The sequence below is a fragment of the Thamnophis elegans genome, chromosome 3, assembly GCF_009769535.1.
Source record: "Thamnophis elegans isolate rThaEle1 chromosome 3, rThaEle1.pri, whole genome shotgun sequence".
NCBI lineage: Eukaryota > Metazoa > Chordata > Lepidosauria > Squamata > Colubridae > Thamnophis > Thamnophis elegans.
The window spans coordinates 87,682,111-87,707,832 of record NC_045543.1 but is presented as its reverse complement, the minus strand read 5'-3'; the positions used below and the strand labels follow the sequence as shown (position 1 = coordinate 87,707,832).

The following is a 25,722-nucleotide window of genomic DNA, read 5'->3' as shown; positions in this document are numbered from 1 at the left end:
TGGGGGGGGGGGGCACTTGGGTGGAGGGGACTGTATTAAGAAAATAGATCTAAACTTTCTTGCATTTGTGTTAAATCAGTGTAAGTGAATCAGTATAGTGAATCATTGTAAGTCTTTTAAGCTAGTATACTATAAGTACACTTGGCAAGGAGTCTTTGAACATGGATGGGATATAAATCTAATTGAGAAATAATCTAAACGTTTGCTTTTCTTGAGTATGTTTACAGTTTTTTTATGTAGCTACAATTCATAAATGTGGTCTGATTTTGCAGGTGGTATTTTGCAATGATTTCTGTATCTGGGATTTTTGCTGTTACATTCTCTGTCATATTTGCGTATGTAGCTGATATAACTCAAGAACATGAGAGAAGCACTGCTTACGGACTGGTAAGAATGTTTCTTAATTCTTTGACACAATGTGTACTTTGGTTTCTTGCATATCATGTAAGCATTCACTAATAATTTCTGATTTTTAAAAAATGTGATAGTGCTTAAAAAAAATTGAAACTATGGTTTTAGAAATTATAATAGCTCTATTCCTGTACATGATGTCTAATGGAGAGGAAAAAAGGTCTTGTATATAGCATCCCCAAGAATAGGCAAGTCCATTAAATAGAAAGAAGGTTTGTCAGCCCCACAAGGTAGACCAATCCAAGAATTCAATTCTTTTCTTCATCTTAACAGTTTATAAAGAGATAATAATATGTCCTGGTCAACTGATTACACATCCTTATAGCTTGGATGCTTTATGAGTGAATACTGACTCTTAATTGGCCAGTTTGTGGAACATTATCAGTAATGGTGGAAACTATTGCTTTAATCTTCTGCAAATGTTAGCATAAAATGTATTAAAATGCTTTTCTTTGACACAGTGGAATACTTTTTAATATAGATGCTGGTTAAAGTAAGTGAACACAGCAGGATTCAATTTATGGTGTGTGGGAGTAGCTGTGTTAGTTGGATACAGTAGAAGCAACAAAGCACTGTTTGGTATTTAAATAACCGACAGTATTAAATGAAGCCCTGTAGTTTTGTGAAATACAATTTATGTCAGACACGTATGAAGCAGTGTCTTCTGATAAGTGGGATAAAAGTATAATCATGTAAATAGAGAGAACAAGGAGAGAACAGGAACTACTGAAGTGCAGGTGGTAAAGATTGTCGTGAATACTTACCTAATAATGATCATTTTCAAAATGGTGGAATGAAACAGACATTTTTAAATTAGTGTGTCGTAACACATGGATTATGGAAAGGAACGTTCATCTTTGTTGTTGATGTTCAAGATAAGAAATCGAGGACTTTCATAATATTTCAGCTACATCATAATAAAGCCAATCTTCATTTCTTTCTGCATTGGAAGTCATAGTACAATGAATCCTAGAGTATCCTGCAGAATTAAAAACATTTCCAATCAAAAATTGAAAGTTTCCTCTAATGATGTGGGCTCTGTTCTTTTGCATAGGAGCTAAGTATAATGAGATACTGGTTACAAATTTTTGGCATGTATTGTTTTGGAGATAAGGAGGTACATGTATATAATGAATGACACTAGTTATGTAAAAGATATCCAAGAAGGCATTCAAAATAGTTTGGATGACTAGGTATGCTGCAGAGTTGTTGCTAAATTTTAGACAGTTACTTATTTATTAAGCAAATAAATACCTAGAACTCAAAGACCTGTGAAAAGGGAATATATGGTTCAAGATGAGCTGTAGATAATTGTTGATTTCAAAGGGTGTAACTGAAGCTCTAGATAAAAACTGTGGTTTTCTATTTCCTCTTCTATACCTCTGTAGCAGTTAGTTTCTAATATATAAAGCACTGCATTTGTATGTTTCTGTGATTTGGCAATGAATAATTTTTGAATTTTGGGAGAGTATTGTATTCAAAAATCTAGATAGCCGTAGGTTTTAAACCCACCCTTCTTTTTTCTTATAAAGGATTTATAGTAAGTCCCAAAGATGCTTTTTCAAGAGGCAACCGGGCTTTCTGACCAGTTTGAAGATATTTGCTTCTCATTCAAGAAGCTTCTTCAGCTCTGACTGGGTGGTGGGGAATGGAAGGATCATTATCCAGTTTGAGCTGAAGAAGCTTCTTGATGAGAAGTGAAACCTCTTCAAAGAAAAACCAGAAAAGTCCATTGCCTCTTGAAAAAGCACCTTTGGGACAGCCATGATCTGGATGACTTGAGAATCTCCATAGATATTTATAGTAAGCATCTTTTGTAATACAGGTAGCCTTGTTCATCAACCACATAAAGCTACTGTTTGAAATTACTATGGTCCTGAATGAGGGGACTTTTGACTGTACCCTTGTAGTTGTAGCTCATTGCAGTGTGATTCATGATTTGGGAGTTTAGCTTTTGGCTAGCAGTTACAGTGGTTAGAGCATCCTATGGTCATATGATCATCATTTGTAACCTTTGTTGCTGACCTCCAACAAGCAAAGGGCAATAGGGAAACTGACATGAGGTTGCAAATGGTAATCACATGACAATGGGATATATGACCAAATGGGATTCACCTAACTATGGTAACGAAAACTACTGCAATTTCTGTGGTCACGTGACATCATGCTTATGACCACATGGTTTAGCCACAGAGTTCCCGATCACAATCACCATAGTTAAGCAAGGACTACCTGTAGTATAAATATTATTATGAATATTTCCTATTCTAACTCAGCTTTCAAATCAAAGCCACAAAATGTGGATCTAATTTAAAAAATGACTTCAGCAAAACAGTACTATAATGAAGAAGACAATTGAATCACCTTCATGTAGCACTGTTTTGCTGAAGTCATTTTTTAATTCCTGATAATTATCAGGAAACAGTATCATGCTTTTAATGCATGAACTTTTGTTGTGTCATTAGTTTCTGAGTACTTTAGCAACCCCTTAGTAAAATGAAAGTTGTTAATATCAGAAAAATGTTTTCCTGAACACACAGTTAAACTTCTGAGATGGTGATAAAGAGGATTCCTATTTTTAAAAAAAACTTTGTGTTATTGATTAGATTGCAATCATTAGAATCTTGATGGATCCAAAAGTGCAATATTTTATGAAACATTGATAAATACACTCTGTACAAAGCAAATAATAGTTAAAAATCCAAGCATGCAGTTTAAAATTGGAGTAACAGTTAATTCTCACAAGCAATATTCCCATGATTGATTGGTTGAGGAAACAGTTTCAAACATAATTTAATTCAAAGCTATATAGGCTTTTATAAGTTAAAACCAGCACTCTAAATGTGTCCAGAATTATTACTCAGTTGCTGCAAATTCTGTAGCACAAATATAAAGTGCATTTGTGCCTAACACCAGGTAGGTAGATTGCTGCATTTTTCTCGATGAACCTCGGTGGCACAGTGTTAGAGTGCAGTACTGCAGGCTACTTCAGCTGACTGCTAGCTGCAGTTCAGCAGTTCAAATCCCACTGGCTCAAGGTTGACTCCGCCTCATCCTTCCGAGATGGGTAAACCTAGGACCCAAATTGTTGGGGGCAATATGCTGACTCTGTAAACCACTTAAGAGGGTTGTAAGCACTATAAAGCTGTATATAAGTCTAGTGCTATTGCTATTTCTCCAGCTGCAATTTTTGCATGATCTTCAAAGGTAGCTGTTAAAATTTAGGGAAAAACTCTTCCAAAATGATCCTGCATTCATGCTTGACTTGGTTCTCCTCAAAAGCAAAGAGGGACATGAAACTAGCTCACAAGTGGCAGGGGGCATAATGGTGAGCATCCTATCTATTCACCTGAATCCACATCCAAAAAAGGGATACTACTACTTCTACATTCCTGTCGGAAGCATCTAAGTCAGGGGTCACCAACCTGTGGCTCTAGAGCCACCTGTGGCTCTTTCATCCCTCTGATCGCAGCTCCCTGTTGCTCAAAATATGTGTCACAGCCACCAATATGTGACACCCATCAGCACACAATTTATTGAGCTTTTCAACCCCTGGTAGGCCAACCATGGATAATCCAAGAAAGTAGCAGTTTCAGAAGAAAACAGAATGTTTTAATTCAACTACATATGCTAGCTTTGTGGCCGCTCAGGAATAGTCAGCACGGGAAGGGTTTTGTGGCTCCCATGTTTTCTTTTCCGTGGGAAACAGGTCCAAATGGCTCTTTTAGTGTTTTAGGTTGCCGACCCCTGATCTAAGTGCTTCCAGGTTGAAAGGATTGAACAGTGACATCGTGCTTGCCCAGTTGGGGGTTTCTTTCATGTCCCCCTTAAAAAAAGGAATAATGTTCAAAACCAGCTTTTTAATTTTGGCAACAATATTGATTTGAAGATAAAAATAGAAGATAACTTATATTTTTAGCCATCTAAAAAGTTATGAGCCATGGTTGCACAGTGGCTAGAGTGCAGTACTGCAGGCTACTTCTGCTGACTGCAATTTGGCAGTTCAAATCTCACCAGGCTCAAGATTGACTTAGCTTTCCATCCTTCTGAGGTGGGTAAAATGAGGACCCAGATTGTTGGGGAAAATATGCTGACTCTGTAAACCACTTAGAGAGGGCTGTAAAGCACTGTAAAGCAGTATATAAGTCTAAGTGCTATTACTATTGCTATAAGGTTCAGCAATATAATTGTAATATTGTGCTAGGATTTGAAAATAAATTAAAGAAATGGAAAATTGAATTGTTGATTGAATTGTTCGAGCCAAAAGAATCACATGACAGACTAATGAAAAAAGGATTTAAGTAAATGAAAGGCCATAGAAGAACATTGCGGTTGAGAAATTATGACTCTTTGTATTAGTATGAGAATTTCTGAAATAGTAATTCCAATAATTGATATTGCAATACTGTTTGCAATACCTACATTAATATTGAATGCAACGAGATAAATGTACCTCAAAATAAAAGTCCTAATCACCACTATGATGATAATAATGAAATTCAAATAATTGTTAGTGACTTTTAATACTGAAAAATTATGATACTATCAAGAGATTGGAGGAGATTTATTTTCAAGTACCACTTTTTAACATAATGCTGCCTTTCCATGAAAGAAAATTTCAGTTCACACCTAAATAAGGCAATGTTACAGCATGTAAACCACTCCTTACCACAATAGCAAATAAAGCTTAGAACAACAAGAAAGGCCACACCTCAAAATATTGATAGTAAAGAAAAAACCTTTAAATGCCGTCAGAATTCTGGAGTAGAAATTCTGTGTCTCTAAATTGCTTGTACAGTGTAAGCGAAGAGGGAGACAGAAAATATGCATGCTTACTTTAAAGGCACTATCATGGCTTTGTAACTTGCATCCACAAATCCATTTCCTGGAAAGGAGTGTTTAGTATTGCTATTTATATCTCTGCAGTATAAATTATTTGGTAAATGTTTATTAATGCTGCTGAGGATATTTCAGAATCATGTTGCCCCTCCCCATTTTTTTTCCATGTTAGTACAAAATGAGATGCTAACTAAGAAAGCATGGTGAGCTGTGATAGATCAGTGGGAAATAGTAGTTGACAATGAGAAGGATGATGATTTTGCAGCTCAACTTGATCATCAGCATGCTGGTTGGAAGCAAAATAGGGCAATTTACAAATTTAGGTGTAATGAGATTCGTCTACAACCTAATGGATTCTTTGCATAGCCTATAGAAAAAAATCTGGTACTTGCAAATCCCTTCTCCCAAAGCAGGTGGGTAGGCTGAATTATTTGCAGAAATGTACCTACGGCTCCTTGTTCATTTTGCTAATATCAGAAAATATTTGGTGAATCACTTATAAATAAGTTCAAGCTAAATCAACCTTGAAATTAAAAAAAAAATAAGGAAAGCTTGATGAATTAGAAGGGATATTCTACCTTACCTTAAGAAGAAGGATTGGGCCACAATGATTTAATGTCATTTCCTGAATATTCTGTGATGGATTGATAAGGCTTTATCAGATTTTTCCTCTAGAACTGGGCTTTAATAGTCACTTTTCTACGATGTATACATGCCTTTGTCCAGGTCAGAACATCTCTGTCTTGTTAGTGTTGAAATTAACTTTTAATTGTGTTAATTTTTCTTCTATCAAAGTATTACCTTTTATATTTTTTCTCCTTATATCTAGGTATCTGCTACGTTTGCAGCAAGTTTAGTAACTAGTCCTGCTATTGGAGCACATCTGTCTAATTTGTACGGTGATAACATGGTAGTGTTAGTTGCTACAGTGGTGGCTGTTGTAGATATCTGTTTCATACTACTAGTTGTACCAGAATCTCTACCTGAAAAAATGAGACCACCTTCATGGGGAGCTCTTATATCATGGGAACAAGCAGATCCCTTTGCGGTAAGTAGCCAGTCATATTTCTTCTGTTTTCACTTTTTCATTTGTGAAAGAAAATGTATTTTGAATGGATTGATTAAAATGAAATTCTGTCAAACAAGCATGAAGCTATTTTTTTAACCATATGTTATTTATACATATAACTTTCTAATTATGTCTAGAATATTGCTGTGGGCAATAAGGTATTAGTACTAGTGATGGTAAAATCCTACAGAACCTTTTATAATATTTAACATAACTGTCTGTTTAACATTATGGCAGGCAAGAGAATTCTTATCAGATAAGTCAGTGTGGAATTGAAAAGGTAGCAAATGAAATACTCAGCCTTTGTATGCTTTTCTATTATTTCATTTATCCTGACTTCTAAAACAGTTCAGATCATGTTTAAATCTGGTGTTATGAAATGAAAATAAAAGCAACATGCACAATTCCTGTGGTCTGGCTTCACTAACTTTGAGGACAGGCAGATTGTTACTAATTGGAAGTTAGCTTCATTCCGTTTAGAAAGTAGAATCAATTATTGGATGAACAATTTTTATTTTTGCTCAGAAAGTATACCGTTAAGTGCCCTCCTGATTAATTTGACCCAAAGTCAAGCTTTTAGTTACTATGGGCAACTGCCCAGATGAATTTAGGGAATCATCAATAAGAAGAATATTTAATACACTGTCACATTAATAATGCACTGAAGCAAACCAATACAAAATTATTTTATCTGAAAGGAGAAAACAGGTTGTGGGAGAGAACTGTTTATCAGAGTTTCTATCCTTTCCAATATGATGGTGGGAGTTGTTAGCTTTTCCTGTTTTAATCCAAAGTGCCTCAGAATTTACATGACAGTTCTATGAATGGATATCCAGATTTCTGGAGCTTTGTCTCATCACTCTGCCACTCATTCCTTTTTCTCTTTATAAAGTTATGCCAACCTTACTACAGGTAGTCCTCGACCTATGACCACAGTTGAGTCCAAAATTTAGGTTGCTAAGCGAGACAGTTGTTAAGTGAGTTTTGCCCCATTTTATGACTTTTCTTGCCACATTGTTAAGTGAATCACTGCATTGTTAAATCAATAACACAAGTGAATCTGGTTTTCTCCTTTGACTTTGCTGTCAGAAGGCTGCAAAAGGTGATCACATGATCTTGGACACTGCAACCCTCATAAATGTGAGTCAGTTGCCAAGTATTTGGATTTTGATCATGTGACCATGCTGCAACAGTCACAAGTGCGAAAAATGGTCATAAGACACTTTTTTGATGCCATTGTAACTTTCAACAGTCTGTAAATGAACTGTTGTAAATCGAGGACTATCTGCTTAGCAATTTGTATTCTGGGACTATAGGATTAATTAAATATGAGTAATCTTAATCTTACTCAAACTAGAAAGATGGATTTATTTTATTTTGTTAAATTTATGTGCTATCCATCTCATTATCTAAAGCAATTCCGGGCAACTTGATTATTGGCCTGTGGATAAATATATCTGCTTTTTACTAGATTTTCAGCACTGGAATTGCAGTATGCTTTTAGTCTTCCCTTTGGAGAACCTTCATCTGTCCCAGTTGTCTTTTCTCCTGAGCTTCTCTGTCCTAGAATCCTTCTTACCATTTCTCTGGACTCATGATAATCCCTTTTTAGAAATACTAATATACTTCAGCTTTAGTCCCCTTAAATCAAGAAGTTAATATAATATGGCATATATAATATAACCCTAACCCTCTTTTCTCTTGGTTATGATCAAATATGGATAGCTGACCCCCTTGGATCTTTCTCTGAAATCCTTCTGCAAGTCAAGAGAATTTCCTGAAAGGTCATGCTTGGCAGTGTGTGAGAAGTTAGAATCAATAAAAAAAGTTTCTCAACATCAGCACTACTTTTATTTGTTGCTCCATTTAGATTCTGTCTTCAGGAGCATGCAGTGATGACCCTGTTAGAGATGTCCTGTCCAAGGTTTCAAGTCAGGCGGAGGGTTGGTGTTGGATTTTAAACTAGCCTGCTTGGTGTGTAACTAAGGACTTTACTCTTGAAATAGTGGGATATGAATGCCTATGTATTAAATAGGCTGCAAAGACAAGTTAGAAATCCCCACAGGTGTATTACCTTCCCTTGCAGGAACCTTCCCAATTTGCTTAACCTGGTCTTGGTTTTAGAGTACATATAGAGTCCATGTAGGTGTTGAATGACTGAAATCTCCAAACCTTTTGGGGCAGGGTTAGGTACAGTTTTAGAGTTCATAATTTCCATGGCAGTTACAGGTAGTCCTTGACTTATGACCAAAATTGAGTCCAAATATATGTTGCTGTGACATATTTGTTAAGTGAGTTTTGTCCTAATTTGTGACCTTTCTTGCCACAGTTATTAAGTCTATCACAGCAGTTGTTATGTTAGTAAGATGGTTGTTAAGTGAACATGGCTTCTCCTTTGACTACGATTGTCAGAAGGTTCAGGAAAAGTGATCACATGAACCTGAGACACTAAAGAAGCTGTCAGTTGCCAAGCATCTGAATTTTGATCATGTGACCACAGGTATGCTGCAAGGTTATGAAAAATGGTCACAAGTCACTTTTTTCAGTGCCATTGTATCTTTAAATGGACACTACATGAATTTTCGTAAGTTGAGGACTACCTATATTGGCTTGTCCCAATAAAACTCAGTCTCAGCAGATGTAGGCAATCTCATGGTGACTCTGACTTTGCTCTGGAGCAGATGATTAGTTATCTGGATATGGAGTATTTTTCTATTAGCTTTTTGCCATTTTCCTTCAGGTTAGATTCATTGCTACCTATGGTTAATCACAATTGGTTGATTAACATGGTTACCCTTAGGCACCTCAGTTCCAGATGGATTCTGACAGGAACATTGGTACTTTCTCATAGTCTTGAGAACAGTTTTGTTGAGTGACCTGATTAGCATTGGCAATGGAAGCCTATGAAGGCAGACAGTGTGATTAATTCCAGACAGCCTCTCTTGGCCAATTCTAGATATCTCTCAAATTTACTGATGACTTCTGGGAGGTGACATTGGAGAAGCAACACCTTAGGTGCCAACTGAAGACAAAAAGTGATGCTGAGCAGGATACAGACTTATTTTCAAACCAATGTAGGGGTTAAAAAAGAAGTGAAGCAGCTATTCTACTATCTTGGAGAACTCTCAGCCAGTAACCTTGTTTAGGTGGCAAACTCCCTTTGGGAAGAACTTAGTTAGAGCTCCTTCTTGGCTGCTGCAACTTGTTTATGTGGCATTTGGCAAACAAAGCCTTTCGTATTCTCCAAAATCTTGACTATTTGTGTGCAGAATTTGTTGTAATGACTGGAACATTCACGTGTTGTATTATCAGGAACAAATGAAGTGAAAAAATGTTATCTTGGCTCTTACCTGTGGATTGGCCAACCACATCAGGTAGACCAGACCAAGAAACAACTGCCCCAAAAGGCTAAGACTACTTTAATTGAGAGATGACTATAACAACAAATATCTGAGAATGCTGTGCCTCTTCCATTTTTATACCCACATGATTTAAGTTGTCTTTCTGAGCCACTTATGCGTGATGTATACCTTGTTTTTCTCCAAGTTGCTTTGGTAATGGATTTTGATCTATGTTTGTCAAGGTCATCTTCCTTACTCCGTACTAGACTGGATCTTTGCCAGTCCTGGCTTCTTTGGAAGATTAGGGAAAGAATATGATAAATTGGACGTGGGACTCTTATCAGTATCTCATTGTAAGAGGGATTGATGCCAACAGCTTTGAAGGAGCTTACTCCTTAAGAGATGGCTCACTGAGTCTATCTGTCCTTGGCAAGCATTGTTCTGTCTCTAAATTCTCATTTTTGAAATAGGGATAATGATCAGTGCACAATTGCAGAACATTCTAAACAAAGTGTGTTATTTGAGTTCAGGTCTACACGCAGGATCAGAACACTTTGTGAATAGCTTTTAAAACCTGGTGCATTTCTACTGTTCTTTTAAATATCTCAGTTAACTTTGATACTGTAGACTTATGTACTTCTTAGAGGGATTGGAGACTGGAGGCTGTGTTATAAAAGTTCTTGTTTCTTAATGAACAATTCCAGTCAGGGCAGGGAAAGAGAGATTGGTTCACTGGCTGCACTTTTGTACAATGCCAGATGGTTCACTCTTTTAACTTTTACATTAAATTTTAAGGGATTCCAGTCAGTCAATTTTGGATGTCATCTGATGCTATCTAATTATTCATTCTTACCCTGTCCCATACAGTAGATTCTGTCAATATTTTGGCATAATATCAACAGATTGTAAGAGTCTTGATGAGACAAAATAGTCCAAAACTGAACCCAAGTAAGGTGGAATTGCATTCTTTTTAAAATTGCAATGTACCTCATAACACATACTTGAGGGAATAAGTCCCTGAATTTGTTAGTTTCCTGAGCTTTATTTATTATTCTGTGGCGTTTTTATTGTTGGTTACCAAGCGTCTTTTCATCAATGTTAGACACAAATTGAATGAATACATGAATACTATAATTAATAAATTATAGAAATAATTCATTTATTTCTGTTTTGTCTTACCTTATTTTTCCTCTATCTTTTGACAGTCTTTGAGAAAAGTTGGAAAAGATTCTACAATCTTGTTGACCTGCATCACTGTTTTTCTTTCTTACCTCCCTGAAGCTGGCCAATATTCTAGTTTTTTCCTTTATTTGAGACAAGTAAGTAGTTTCCAACATTTTTCATTGTCTAACTAGTTGTCTTGAACAAAGCTTTAAAATGGAGTTTTCAGCTTTGTTGGACTTGTGGGCACAGAAGAAATTGAAAGCATGCCTGTGAACCACCTGACAAAATAAATACCTGTTTTGCACAGGACGTTTCCCATTCATGAAATGTTAACAGATTACAAACTCTTGAGGATCCTTTTTAACCCCTTAAAATGGTTCCCATAATCCAATTTCCTTAATATCAACCCACATATTTTTTTCTTTTCTCCCAAATGCATATAAAAGCTACTTTGGAAATTCAGTGAAATTATAGGAGATATGAATGAGAAATAACTCCCATGTTTTGGGCCTCGCATGTGATTCTAACTTATCTGAAGGAGCTCTAACGTTTAACCCAATGCATTGTAAATATTCCTCAATTTAAATCACAATTGAGACCAGAACTTTGGTCACTTAACAATGTGATTGTTAAGTGAATGATCACATGACTTCACCCAATTGGATGACTTTTTTTTTTTGCTGTTGTCTTTAATTGAATCACTCAGATGTTAAACCAACCCAGCTTCGTCCATTGATTAGAAGTCAGCTAGGAAGATCACAAATGGTGATCACTGGGATGCTGTTGCAAACATGAATGAGCTGATTGACAAACTCTTGGATCACTATCATGTTACAGTGGGATTGTTGAAATGGTTGTAAGTGTGAGGACTGGTCCACTTATTAGCACCTTCATAACTTCAAATGATTGCTAAGCAAATGGCCATAAGTCAAGAATTACCTGTAATCTTATTTTACAAACAACAGACTTTTTCAATTTAAAATTTTCCCTGAAGTAACATAATATTGCTTACTCTAATCATGACAGTCTTCTTCCATAGACTGAAAAGGTAGATTCCAAACTTTATATATATAAATAAATATCCATATATATGTATATACTATTTGACTGCAAATCACATACCAAATCTGATCTCTCACATTTCTGATTTTTCTAAGAAAAAGCAAGTAAGCAACCAAAAACCTGTTATTGTAATGAAGAAATAAAACGATATTATTATTTGCTATATAAATTTGACATCTTATTGATGGCAGAGATTTCCTTAAAATATTTCTCTAGCCATTCTTTCAGAATTCTCTTAAAAGTTCATAAAAAATTAAGAAATAGCACAAAGGCAGATAAATGTGATAGCAATCTATAACTTTTAGTTGGAGACAAGATGTTAATTTCACCATGAAGGCCTGATTTCCAGAAAGACAGCCATTATTTAAAAACATCTTCCCAATTTCATGCCTTCCAGACATTTTGAGCTATAATTTCTGTGATCTCTGACCTTAGTATATCATGGAATTGTAACCCAAATCATCTGAAAGATATCCAGATTGGGGGAGCCTGCTTAGTAATTACCTACCTACCCACCCACCTACCTACCTACCTACCTACCTACCTACCTACCTACCTATACTACTATACTACCGATACTACTTTACTACAGGTTTTTTTTTAGGAGTTATATACTTCACAAAAATCACCTTAGGTTTGGTGTTCTATTCAAGTTTGTTTTCTGTTTGTAAATTTACTTTCTGTAGCTACTATAATCATTCCTTTTTCCGAAAAAGATTTTCAGTAGCTGTGAAGTTTTAAGTACAAATTTTGTTTGATTTATTTACAGGTGATAAAATTTGAGTATGCAAGCATTGCAACATTCATAGCTGTGATTGGCATTCTTTCTATAGTTGCTCAGGTAAGCATAATTTTAATAAGATTTTAAAAAATTGCAACAAACACACATAATTAAAATGTATTAATTAAGTGATGAAATGTACTTTGCAAATTATGTATGTGGAAATGAAATATCTATGTAGGACCTAACTACTATAAAATAAAGAAAAACATTACAAAAAGTACATATTTTATATCAAATTAATGTCTAACAGAATAATTCAAAAATGCTTAACAGAATTATGAATATTTAATATATCAGTCCAAAAATTGCATTAAATAAGAACAATCAGAATGTTAAAAGCATGTTTATTTTACCAGATGCTGACAGAGTATTGGAGTCTTATCAGTTGGCAAAGATTCTTCAACAGAAACCTTTGTCCTGATTATCGTTCACAGAGTGAACATTTTAAAAAATATTTTAGGTTATGATTGATACATGTTGGTAGAGCCTATGGAAGAAAATGGTTCTCTAGCATAAAGCTGATCAGTGCTTAAAAAGTGAAAATGAGGCACTTAAAACTGAACTTGGAAACAAACTATCACCTAGTAGAGGATCACACAGAATACGTGTACGGGTAGTCCTAATTTACCAATCTGCAATTGGGACCAGCAATTCTGTCACTAAAGTGACATGTTGTAAAGTGAAACACCACACTCCTTATGTTAGTTCTGGCTGCGGGAAGAGAATCACCTGCAATTGTTAAGTGTGTTGTCCTGTGACCATGACTTGCAACTTCCTGCCGGCTTCGCCGTTGACTTTGCTTGTCAGAAGCTGGCTATGAAAGTTGTAAATATTATCATGTGACCATCGGACACTGCGACTATCATAAATGCATGCACTGGTTGCCAAATGCCCAAATTACAGTCAATTGGGGAGAGGGGGGCACTGTGACTGGTGCAACTTTTTCACAAATTGTAACTTCAGACTGTCACTGAGCAAACTTACAAATGTATTTTTTGGAATATAAGATGCACTCTCCCCCCCCCCATTGACACCCCCCCCAAAGCGGGTACAAATATGGGTACATCTTATACACTGAATACAGCATTTTTGGCCTGAAATCCTGCCTCCATGCATCCTGTTTTTCGCAAAAAAGGACGTGCAGAGGGTCTGGGAGGCCTGCAAAGTGCTCCTTGGAGCTGGGGAGGGCAAAAATGAGTGAAAAAATGGGCTGGCTTTTGCTCATTTATGTCCTCTCCAACCCCCAGGAGCACTCTAAAAGCCTCCCAAAGCCTACGCATGTCCTGGTTTTTGCAAAAAACAGGTGTGCAGAGGATTTGGGAGGACTGCAAAGTGCAAAACCATTTTTTTTTTAAAAAAAGCCTCTTCAAAATCTTGGTGCGTCTTATACTCCATTGCGTCTTATAATCTGAAAAATATGGTACTGATAAGCAAGGACCACTTGTGGTTCCCATCAGCTTCCTCGTCACATGGCGTTTGTAGCAGTTGCAGTTTCCAACATTTTTCAGGGGCAACATTACATTGTACTAGTAGACAGTTGACCTTGCTTGTTTGCAAGGAATGTTTGACTTCACCTAGCAGCTTTCTTAACAAAGAATCATATATTCTTTTGGAAGACTTTTTTTTGTTAGTGCTTTTATCAAGGTCTTTCCTTGGAAATATATCAAGGCTTTGGTTGTAGTTTTGAAAGCCCCCCCCCCCCCCCCCCATGTTGATGCTGAAATTGTGCACACATAAATGAAAAATTGATGAGTGGTGCAGTGGCCTACAGATGGAGCTCTTGCCTCACAATCAGGAGGCTGTGAGTTCAATCCTAGGTAGAGGCAGATATTTCTCTCTCTGGGCACGATGAGAATATATCTGCTGAATATAACTCTGCATTGGTAACAGGAAGGGCATCCGGCCAGTAAACACTCAGCTGTATTCAGTTGCCCAGACTTCACCCCGCAAGGGATTATGAGGTCATTAAAAGGAGATAATAAATGAAAAATTGATATCGGTTTCAGATGATTTTTGCACAGCCATACAAATTAATTTTAAAATATTTTCTTTTTGCCTCTGCGTTTATTCAGATACTGATTTATAAATAAATTGTATAATATATTTTTGACTTTTGTAGACTGTTTTTCTCAGCATCCTAATGAAGACTATAGGGAACAAAAACACAGTACTGCTTGGCCTTGGTTTTCAGATGTTCCAGCTGGCCTGGTATGGTTTTGGCTCTCAGCCTTGGTAAGTGCAGTGCAGATGTGTTTTTAACTGACTCTTCCTAATTTTGTTTTTAACAATTCAGTTGTGTACTTGTGGGCTTGGAGGGTACAGTAGATCTACCTGGGCCATATTTTTATGTACAGTTCTAACTCATAGATGTAATAACTCCATGGTTATTGGATAGGATGTTATAGGAAGAGGTGCTTTAAGAACATGATGCTCTGCTGAATCAGATACTTTGCCCTTCTAGTCTAGGAGTCAGTCTTCATCTTGGCCAACCAAGTGCACAAGTGGTCTCCATGCTGATGGCCTTCAGAGATAGATACGCTGACATCAAGGCTAATAACCATTGGCCAAGATCTTAAGTCGTTTACCAAGTTCTAAGTTATTGACAACATTATATGTCAAAACGTAGAATTTGAACTGCGGCTGGGGACAAAATAGATTTTAAAGGAAAAATGTAGTTGCAGCCTGGTAATGTGTGACAAGGGATAAAGGCAACTGCCATATTTTGGTTTGCTAAATTTTGAAATCAGGCACTTTTTAATAGAAAGATATAATGGCTTATTTTGAGAGGGGGGGAGGAGGAGAGAGAGGGAGAAAGAGAAAAAAAATAGAAAGAGAGAGAGAGGGAGAGACAGACAGGCAGAGAGACACAGAGAACAAGAAAAACTATAAATATATCCTCTCAAAGTAATATTTTATCACATAGTATTTATGATGCATCTCACACATGACAGCAAAGTTTTAGCTTCCAAAGGCCTTTCAGAGTAGTCAGAACTTAATAAATAATTGAATAAGGGAAGTTATTCTATAGAAGGCAGGTGCTTTCACAGATAATGTCCCTTTTTGAATCCTCTTCTAATAGATACTCCAGTAGGTATTTTCTCTGCACTAGTTAGGGCCATTTCTTCCTGGAAGAGGTGCTCTCGAAAGATACCCATATCTCAAGTCATGTTGGGCTTTATAGGCAATAACCAGTTTCTTGGAAACAAGCTGGTAGCCAGTACAGCTCATACTATGGCAATGCAACATGGTAATAATAAATCTGACTTATTAACAGGGAGGGGGGGGGTTAGCAACATTTTCTACCAGCTTATATTTTGGGTGCAATTCTCTTTGTTTTATAGCTGGTAGAATGAAAAACTTTCCATGGGTATCCACATTTTTAGCAGCTGTGATACAAAGCCTGACTTTAGATCTGAGACAACTAACAAAATACATAACATTTGTAGAGACATCTTCAATCAATCATTATTATGATCTGCAACCAATAATATCCAAATAGGCAAAATAATTTTAATTAAAAAACACACCAAGATTCTCAATATGAATGGCATATTTTTAAATACAGAAAAATATAGTGCTAAAGCAAGTGAAAAAAGAGTAATATATATTTTGACCTAAAATATATAATTTTATCTCTCTTACCCTTATTGCTGGTTACCTAAAACCAACTAACTTAATTATTGTCCTGGTGAACCGTTGTTTTTACATGTTTGAAGCTGCTGAGCAGAACCTGGCAATACTATTTCAAATGTTTGTATCAAGATCAGAGAACAAAAAAATGTATATATACAGTATATATAACTACCTGGATAATTCTTTAAAATGTTTAAAAAACCCTACTAAATGGATCCTTCCTTTTAAATTATATAGCATTATGTTTTCTTGTGCTTAGGATGATATGGGCAGCTGGAGCTGTTGCAAGTATGTCAAGTATCACATTCCCAGCAATCAGTGCTCTTGTGTCACGAAACGCAGATTCAGATCAACAAGGTGAAAGCAAGGTTATTTTTCTACAAAACTGATCTTGTAGCTGTTTCCCCCTCTAACATTACTGGGGATGTCTAATTTTTGTGCTTTAGAAAAGTAATTTCTGTTACTAAGCTGTTAAAGTGTTTTGCCCCAATTTACGACCTTTCTTGCCATAGTTGTTAAGCGCATCGCTGCTGTTAAGTTAGTAACACAGTTGTGAATTTGACTTCCCAACTGACTTTGCTTGTCAAGTCACAAAAGGTGATCACGTGACCCCGGGACACTGCAACTGTCATGTATCTGAATGTTGATCACATGACCATGGGGATGCTGCAATGATTGTAAGGGTGAAAAATGGTCATAGGTCTCTTTTTTCAGTGCCATTGTCATACTTCAAACAGTCACTAACTGAACTGATGTAAGTTGAGGGCTTCCAGTTAGTAGTCTTGCAATAACTTTTGAAAGGAGTACAGTCTGTATATTTTTTGTTGCCCCTTGTGCGTGCAAGAAGAGGCAAGTTACACATAGTGTGATTCTTCGTAAATGATATTTCTTTAGCTTGGAGAATTTTTTGAGGGTGATTTTCTTTTGGGGATATAGCTTGTGTGGGGTAAGAAGTTCCAAAGCAAACTCTTTAGCAGTACAAACCCAGGCGTCCTCAGGATCGCAAGTGACAAAAGGACAATCTGATGATGATAATCTCTTTCTTTAGCTAATTGCATGCAACATGGAGCTGCAAATAAGAAAGGTCAGAGCTTGCATGGTAGACAAGATGTGCAGTTCAGCCTTTTGGTATCATTGCAGCTAGCCTATATATCCAAGAACAAGTGATGGGCAGGGATACTTTTCATTATTTTGCCCGCCATCTCTTTACCTCCTTGCTGGGGGAGAATCTCTATCCTATTTTTTTCCAATAGTTTATTGTGAGATTAGCTTGCATTTATTTTTAGCGAAGTTTGCTTGTGACATAGATTATTATTATTCTTTCTGGAAGAATGGTGATTTAGGTTCACTTTTTTAAAAAATGAAGATGGGTGGAAAATGGGGAATGATAGAAATGTCATAATCCCCACAGTGATTTAATTCTCTCTCACTAGGCCCTATCAGTTTTTTATTGTGTTAGAAATAATTATTGTGTTAGAATTTTTGATGAAAAAGAATGGGAATACACTGTTGTTGGCACTTTATAGAATACCTTTCTTGTACAAGTGTATAATGTAATCTAAAATAAGCTTTTAAACTGGGGGTGGGGTTAATAATTAAGTATCCTCTGAAGAGTTTTTAGAAGTTTGAAAGTAGATGCTAATGCCATCTAGTGGTGACTGAATATGTGAGCATGTTTAAATGTCAGATTATATGAACACTGTATATTCTCTGAAATACAGAATTCAAAACAATTGAATGGGAATAGTCATTTCAGTATAAAATAATATGTTGAGATCAGTGATCTAATTGGGTTGTTTTGAAAGTATCTAACAAGAAAATCTGTCTTTCATAGGGCAGTTTTATGTCTCAAATTAATTACTAGTCTGCAACATTATTTTTGAATCTAGCCGATCTCTCTTTAAAGGTACCGTATTTTTCGGAGTAAGACATACCAAGGTTTTGAAGAGGCAAATTAAAAATAAATAAATTTTGCACTCTGCAAACCTCCCCAAAACAGCCTGTTTTTCACGAAAACAGGTGTCCCCCCCTTTTTTTTAAAGGGCATGAATAGCCCTTAGGAGGCTTGTAGAGTGCTCCTGGGGGGGGGGCAATAAATGAGCAAAACCACCCTGTTTTTCGCAAAACAGCCCTGTTTTTTGTCAAAAAAAAGGGCATGGCTAGCCTTTAAGAGGCTTACAGAGTGCTCCTGGGGCCCATTTTTTGCTCATTTCTGCACTCCCCAGCCCCCAAGAGCTCTCTGAAAGCCTTCTAAAAGCTATGCACAGCCGTTTTGGTGAAGGGGATGGGGTTTCGGGAGGCAAAAAATGCTGTATTAAGTGTATTAAGACAAATCCAGATTTTCAGCCTCTTTTGAGGGGAAAAGGTGCGTCTTTAATCCGAAAAATACGGTAGTTACTATTCGGCCAGCTTAGGAGAAAGTCAGCTTGATAGCTGTATAAGATCCCAGAATCCATTTGAAATGCAGTCTGTAGAGCCTCTTTCATTGCCTTTTTAAAGTGGGAATGGCCGGCATAAATTATTTGTCCTTCATTGTGAACTTGCTCTTTCCCAGGTGTCGTCCAAGGGATAATAACTGGAATCAGAGGTCTGTGCAATGGACTTGGCCCTGCTCTCTATGGCTTCATATTCTTTCTCTTCCATGTGGAACTTAATGATTTGGCACCAGTTCAGGATAAGGCTGCTAAGCAGGATCCAAGTGATGAGGTAAAATGATTATAAATCTTTCTTGGAAGAGTGGCTCTTAATAGTTCTTGATGAGGCATCCTATGACTGATATTTCTTCATTTCAAAGTGCAAGACATAACATGGAGTGAATCAGCAGTTGATTCTTTTGATGGGTTGGTTTTCCAGCTAAAACATAACCTTTTTGTACTCTTGCCTTGTTTTTCTCATGTTGTTCAGCTGTTGCCAGCCGTTCGTCTCCTTGGCCTTCTAACAGCTCTGTTCTGTGTCAGTTTCTTGGATTGAAGAATGCTTCTTTTGAAACATGACCTTATAATATCAGCTGTGTAATTTTGACAGTTCACAAGTTAAAATACTATGTTTTAGGATCCCCGTTTCTAAAATCCAATTCTTTGTCAAAACAATTATTTATTATAAATAATTATAATTCAATTCACAGTTCTCACTCACCTAGACCTGGTGCAGTACATGTAGAAGCATACAAGGCAATTTTTGTCTGATTCTTTTCAAAACACCAAGAACCCAAAAGGCTTCCTATTGGCTCATTTCATTATGGGATGAAATAGGAGTGTGATTTCTGGAGAAGACAAATTTCTAACTTTCGACAACAGCCAACAACTGTCAAAATCGATGCAAGTCTGATGTTGGTAGCACAGTAGTGACACATACAACTGTCTATTTACTGGGCAGTTAAGGATGCGGATGTGAGTGGCTTCATTGTTCACATTGTACTAATCTGTGGTTGCTCAGTCTTTCTTATTTTCTTTTTACAGAGTTCAGTCATACCTGGCCCTCCTTTCCTTTTTGGAGCATGTGCAGTCCTCTTAGCCTTTCTGGTTGCCTTATTTATCCCCGAGCACAGTAAAGCCGCCAATACCAGAAAGCACAGCAACAGCATCAACAGTATCCAGAGCAACAGTCCAGATCGGGACAGTGATGAGGATATTGAGCCTCTGCTTCAAGATAGCAGCGTATGAAAGGAGTTTTCTTCTAAGATAAACAGAGACAGCCCTTGGGCAGACATAATCCATGCACTGAGCTCTGAATCCAGAGCAGTTCTCTTTTGGAGTGAACTTTTGATCTGTCAAAAGCTTTGCACATTTCACTCACCTAAGATATCATGTGTAAGTGGCCATTGGTATTCAATTAAGGCTGATTGCAACCACTTAACTGTGGATTTTCTGTAGAACAGTCCAAAGCAAGTTTTTCTTTTTGTATCCATGCAATTATTGTTGAACCCAACACTGAACTGAGAATGTGGAATTGCAGTATCTTGGGAAAAATGATCTTCAGATGTAGTTAAATACTTGAGTACCCAAATTCACTGTGAGTAAACCATAACCCTGCTAGCCTCCCCCCCCCCTTTCCCCCCAATGTCTTCATTGCTTCTCTACTCTTGTAGCTCGTGGGGATTTGGAAAGAATACTTCATTTCAATAAACATTATTGACAAAGATTTCTATCACAATCCCACTCCATCAATATAGTCTTATATCTCTCTCTTAACATGCTGCCTGATTGATTGAATATTGCCGAACTATTTAAAAGTGTGCAGGGAATGTCAATTGAAAGATAAACTATTGGTGCATTTTCAACCCTTGTTTTTAAAATCTCTAACTGAGATGATAATTAAAAGGGCTCCTATTGAAAACCTGAGCAAGGCAAGGATGATCATTCCTTCGATAGAAAGCATTAGTGATGCTCACTTCTGGCACCACCAGTGTGGCCAGTTCTGACATATGATCTAATTAAATGGGTGCTGAGGCAATTTATATTGACGTGTGTATTTATTGCATCATCTGTCGTCTTTTAACTGCCATATGAAACATTTCTGTCCCACTTTCACTCCTGCCTTAACTGCTATTTAGTGTACATTGTTATCAACTATATTTAGCCTTCATATCAGTCTCTGAAGAATCTCATAGAATTATAATTGTGAAATGTCTATCTAAAAAGACTTTAAAAGATGATTTAGTTTCTACAAAGTACCATGTTACAATTTTTAGAAGCATTTTTGAAATTGCACAGATTTCTGTGTATTTTGTGGCAGTAAAAATGGAACATTACACAAAAATCTAACAGTACTCTTATGAATGTTTTATATGTATGAATATATGTAGATATTTATAAGAAGTTCTACTTTTTTTCCTGATGGGGTACTGTGTAAATCTTGTATTTATAAATGTAATGAGGGGGCACTGACAGATATACAGCTTTTATAAAGGATTGTGTAATGACGGAACAAAATTTAAATATATATATATATATATATTTTGAAACTTGGTCCGCCTTAAGCAAAGATATCAAACCTTTTGTACTATGCAGTTTGTTTTTAAGTTAATAAGCTTCCTAATGCATAATAAATTTGCGAACTATATTATTCAAGGTTGTAATATGATTTTGGTATCTTTTGTCTCCCGTTAAAAGTATAAATGAATTATTTATATAATTTAGGGTTTTTGCTAACTAGATACTACATATCAGCCCAATGTCAAGCATTTTTCTCCAACAAATTCTTATTTATGCTACATGGGATGCTTTATTAAAAGCATCTTTATCAATAGAAATAATTCAAAGTAAACTGAAGGGATTTCAAACCTGTCATCGGGCTTCTCAAAGACTGAAAAAAAACCACAGTATCAGGATCTCATAATTGCCAAATTTCAACTTTCACAAACTGTTGGATGTGATACAACTAAAGCAAAGGCAATAATAATAAAATGTAATTTACCAATTTGAGAAATCTGTTGATCTAGTACAGATAGTCCTCGACTTAATGACCTCAATTGGAACTTGAATTTTGGTTGCTAAGTGATGTAGTTAAGCTAGTAGTCACATAACCCGATCCATTTATTTGCAGTCATTAAGCCAATCACAGTTGTTAAGCAGATTACATAGTTGTTAAGTGATTCATGTGATCCTTAAGCGAATCCGGCTTCTCGACTTTGTCAGAAGCTGGCTGAGGAGTTCGTGAATTGTGATTACGTGACCAAAATATGCTTCAACCATTGTAAAAGTGAGTTGACTCTGAAATGCCTGAATTGTGACCATGTGACCACAACAGCCATAACTTTGAGGATGGGTTGTGAGTTTTTCTGAGACCATTGAAACGTCAAACTTAAAAGAATTGCTGTAAGCCAGGGACTACCAATATTCTCTTAGTTTTGCTGTAGGGACTATCTGCAAGCAAATCTGATTGATTAAAAACCTAAAATAATATTTTGGGTGGGAGGGCTGAAGATTGTAATACCATTTCTCTCTTGGCTTTATTGTGAGATGAATATTCCTTGAATATTTAAATTTTTAAAATCTTTTTTATGTTCCAAGCAAATGTGGAGTTTGCTGATAGATTGGTAAATGAAAGTGAACTGGATTGCGGATCTCTTATCCAATTGTCATGTTCAAACAGTCCATTATAATTTATCTGCTTTGTAGGCAGATGGTCCAACTTTAAATCCTTGGTCTCTCCAGACAGGAGATGTACAGGACTGAAATTTTACTTATTTGGATTGAATTTATTTGGCATAAGGTATTCCCCTGCGTTACTATTAGTAATCCAACATTTGGTAGCGAAAAGAAATTAACATAGGCTAAGAGTGCAATATGGGATGTGGTGGCTCAATGGCCAGGACACTGAGCTTGTTGATCAAATGGTTGGCAGTTCGGCAGTTCGAATTCCTAGTGCTGTGTAATGGAGTGAGCTCTCGTTACTTGTCCCAGCTTCTGCCAACCTAACAGTTCGAAAGCATGTAAAAATGCAAGTAGAAAAATAGGAACCACCTTTGGTGAAAAGGTAACAGTGTTCCATTTGCCTTCGGTGTTTAGTCATGCCGGATACATGACCACAGAGATGTCTTTTGACAGCGCTGGCTCTTTGGCTTTGAAATGGACATGAGCACTGTTCCCTAGAGTCGGGAACGGCTAGCACATATGTGCGAGAGGAACCTTTACCTTAAAAGTGCAATGGTGCAATATCTCTCAATTATATGGGTAAAAACGTTTATGCTACAAGCATGGAAAAGGTGAAAAGAAATCCTTTGAATTAAATTGCTAGAAACCCAGGTTGTTTTCTTGGCAACGGTTGAGAAGTGGTTTCCTATGTCATTTTCCTGGTCTCCGAAGAGCAGGCCCTGCTTAGCAAGTTTGAGGATAAGGCTGGTTTGATTATACAATCTGTAGAGAGCCCTAAAGTTGTGACTAAATGTGTGGAACTGTTTTTGATAAAATTCAGACATCAAAGGCATTGGGATTTTATCACTGCATCGCTTGTAAATGACAGACCAGTTCCCATGCTTTACTGGTTAAAATATTTGAATATTTAAAATCGCCTTTTGAATGTTCACATTAAAAAATAAATCTGAGGGTCATGTTAAGTTATCAACATCTCTGTAAAGGATTGCAATATCCCTGCTACTAGAGAGCAGCCATCCTGGGAAAATAATCCTTCTACTAAACCAGTAACATTTTATCAACAATCCCAAATGTGTGTTAGTCTTAGAGTTGACCTTGCCTTGGACACTGATCATTAACGTTTTATTAAGCTAAAATGTGAAACTTGAGTATTAACATCTGAAACTGGCTTTTTATTTCTTTGGAAGAAGCAAACCCATACGGAGGTCCCTTTTATGTGTATAGCAAAATATTATATTTCACTATAAGTCACCTGGCCCAGAAGAACTCAAGAGTACTAACTTTTGAGTCCTTTAACTTAGAGTAGAAATACACTTTACTTAGTAAAGTAAAATAATGATTTAACATTCCCCCACACCCTGAAATAAGCTCTGGGTTACTATAATGATGCAGATACAACATGGAAGACTTCCTTTTAGGACAAAACTTACTGCTTTAATATAAGTGGTGAAATGGTAATTTTATTTAGCAATAAAAAGCAGGGCTAAGATAGGGCAGCATGTTTTGGGCCACTTTAGATTTTAAACGTAAAGGAAACCATCTGTGGAATTGTCATTGCTTCAAATAGATGGAGTGGACGACATATTCATTCATGGTATCTCTACACCCAATGTCAAACCACGTTGAGAATTATGAGGAACTAGGATTAGGAACCCCAAATTTCAACCTCCTTGTATTATGCACCAGAAGAGTAACGATACACAATGCCACATCATGGATCTGAATGCTTGGCACTACACAAAATCAACAGGGGACTAAAGAATTCAGTTGGATTGTGGAAGACAACACTGGAAGTCAACTCAAGGCAGATCATACAAGTAGCCATCAAGTGTGGCATATACCAAAGTGATATATTAACCCCCACTGCTGCTCTGCCTAGACTTGCACCCCCTGAACCAGATAATCACAAGGGTAGGATATAGATACTAGTTTAAGAGTGGAACTAGCTGTTGTGGCCCACCGGCAGCAGAGTCATACAGTGAAGAGCTTGGGGAGGAACATGGGCCAGTCCTGGGGTTGAGGAAAGCTCAAACGAGGGCTCTGCATCAGAGGCAAAGAGGGAGTTAGACAGCAGTGAGGCAGATGAATAGCTGGAGCCTGTTCCCAGTGTGCACATGTGCAGAGCTGCCAGAAGACAAGAACTAAGAAAGCAGCCCTTGACTTAGTAAAGCCACACCTTGGAGGTGATTGTCCCCTCCCATAGGAAACAAAAGAGGAACAAACAGGGAGTGGGCTTTTACAGGAAACAATTCATTCATTTGGTCAGTTTAAGATTGGCAAGTTCTGTGTGTGACTTTTAAGAGACTGCCAAGTTTGCCTTGCCCTGAGTTTGGAAACTAGTTATCTCACACACTGAGATAAGCTATGTGTGGATAAACATTCCTCTGAAAGACTTTACTAAGCCTTGCTGACTATGAATGAAAGGAATTCATAGTCGTGTAAATAAAAGAGGTTTTGCAGGGACCAAGACATTGCTTCTTGCTTTCTAAGGAAGTCTGGGTCAGAACACTAGCATCAGCCTCTTCCTCTACACCAGAGGTCCTCAACCCCTGGTCCCCATCCCAGTATTGTGCCACAGCCCATTGGGAACCAGGCTACATGAGCAACGGATGAGCAAGTGTAGTTGCATTTATTCAAGTAGCACATGTGTGCATGAAACTTCTCCCCCCCCCTCCACCTCTGCTGCCACCAGTCCACAGAGCTGGCAAGATTGGGGACTGCTGCTCTACATGGATGACAACATGTTGTATGCTAAGAGTGAATGAAATATTGACTTGCTGATCTACTTGACATGGATCTATAGTGAGAACATTGGGATGTCATTTGATTGGAGAAGTAGGGCTGAATGGTAGTCAAGAAAGGGAAGATCATTAAGACTGATGATGTGGAACTACCAACAAGGCCACATAGCAGACATACAGACCATTTATAAGTACCTTGGAGTCCCATAGCCACATGGGAACCACAGTGTTGAAATGAAGACAATAACATCCAAGTATTTTTAAAGGATAAGACAGGTCATGCTTAACTTTTAGTGTCTACATACACCAGGGCTGTCAAACATGCAGCCCGTAGGCTGGATGCATTACAACTGGCCATGCCCACGCCCAGTTTAGTAAAGGGGGAAAAAGTCCCAATACGTCATGTGACGATGCCATGACGACGTGAGTTTGACACCCCTGACATAGACAGATCTGGGTGGGTTTCTTCACAATAATACTTAGCTTTGTTTGCTCCTGACTTTTGGGAGGTCTCCTATGTATTAACCAGCTCTTACTCTGCTTAGCATTCCAAAATCAGTCAGGAGTATCTAAATCAGTGGTG

At 37.1% G+C, this 25,722-nt stretch overlaps 1 protein-coding gene across 1 annotated transcript; it reads left to right on the top strand.

Moving 5' to 3' along the window:
* The first annotated feature begins 277 nt into the window (after positions 1-277).
* On the top strand, positions 278-21,372 carry LOC116506477 (hippocampus abundant transcript-like protein 1). Its single transcript, XM_032214249.1, has 8 exons — positions 278-387; positions 6,080-6,298; positions 10,866-10,979; positions 12,656-12,727; positions 14,790-14,902; positions 16,563-16,660; positions 18,858-19,009; positions 19,762-21,372. The coding sequence occupies exons 1-8, from the start codon at positions 286-288 to the stop codon at positions 19,963-19,965; spliced, it is 1,074 nt and encodes a 357-aa protein (XP_032070140.1). The 5' UTR covers positions 278-285; the 3' UTR covers positions 19,966-21,372.
* The last annotated feature ends 4,350 nt before the right edge of the window (positions 21,373-25,722 follow it).

Excerpts from the sequence above, each read along its gene's own strand:
- LOC116506477 (XM_032214249.1), top strand. The coding sequence starts at position 286 with ATGATTTCTGTATCTGGGATTTTTGCTGTTACATTCTCTGTCATATTT. Across the intron at positions 388-6,079 it reads GAAGCACTGCTTACGGACTG|GTATCTGCTACGTTTGCAGC; the intron begins GTAAGAATGTTT and ends CCTTATATCTAG. Across the intron at positions 10,980-12,655 it reads TTTTCCTTTATTTGAGACAA|GTGATAAAATTTGAGTATGC; the intron begins GTAAGTAGTTTC and ends ATTTATTTACAG.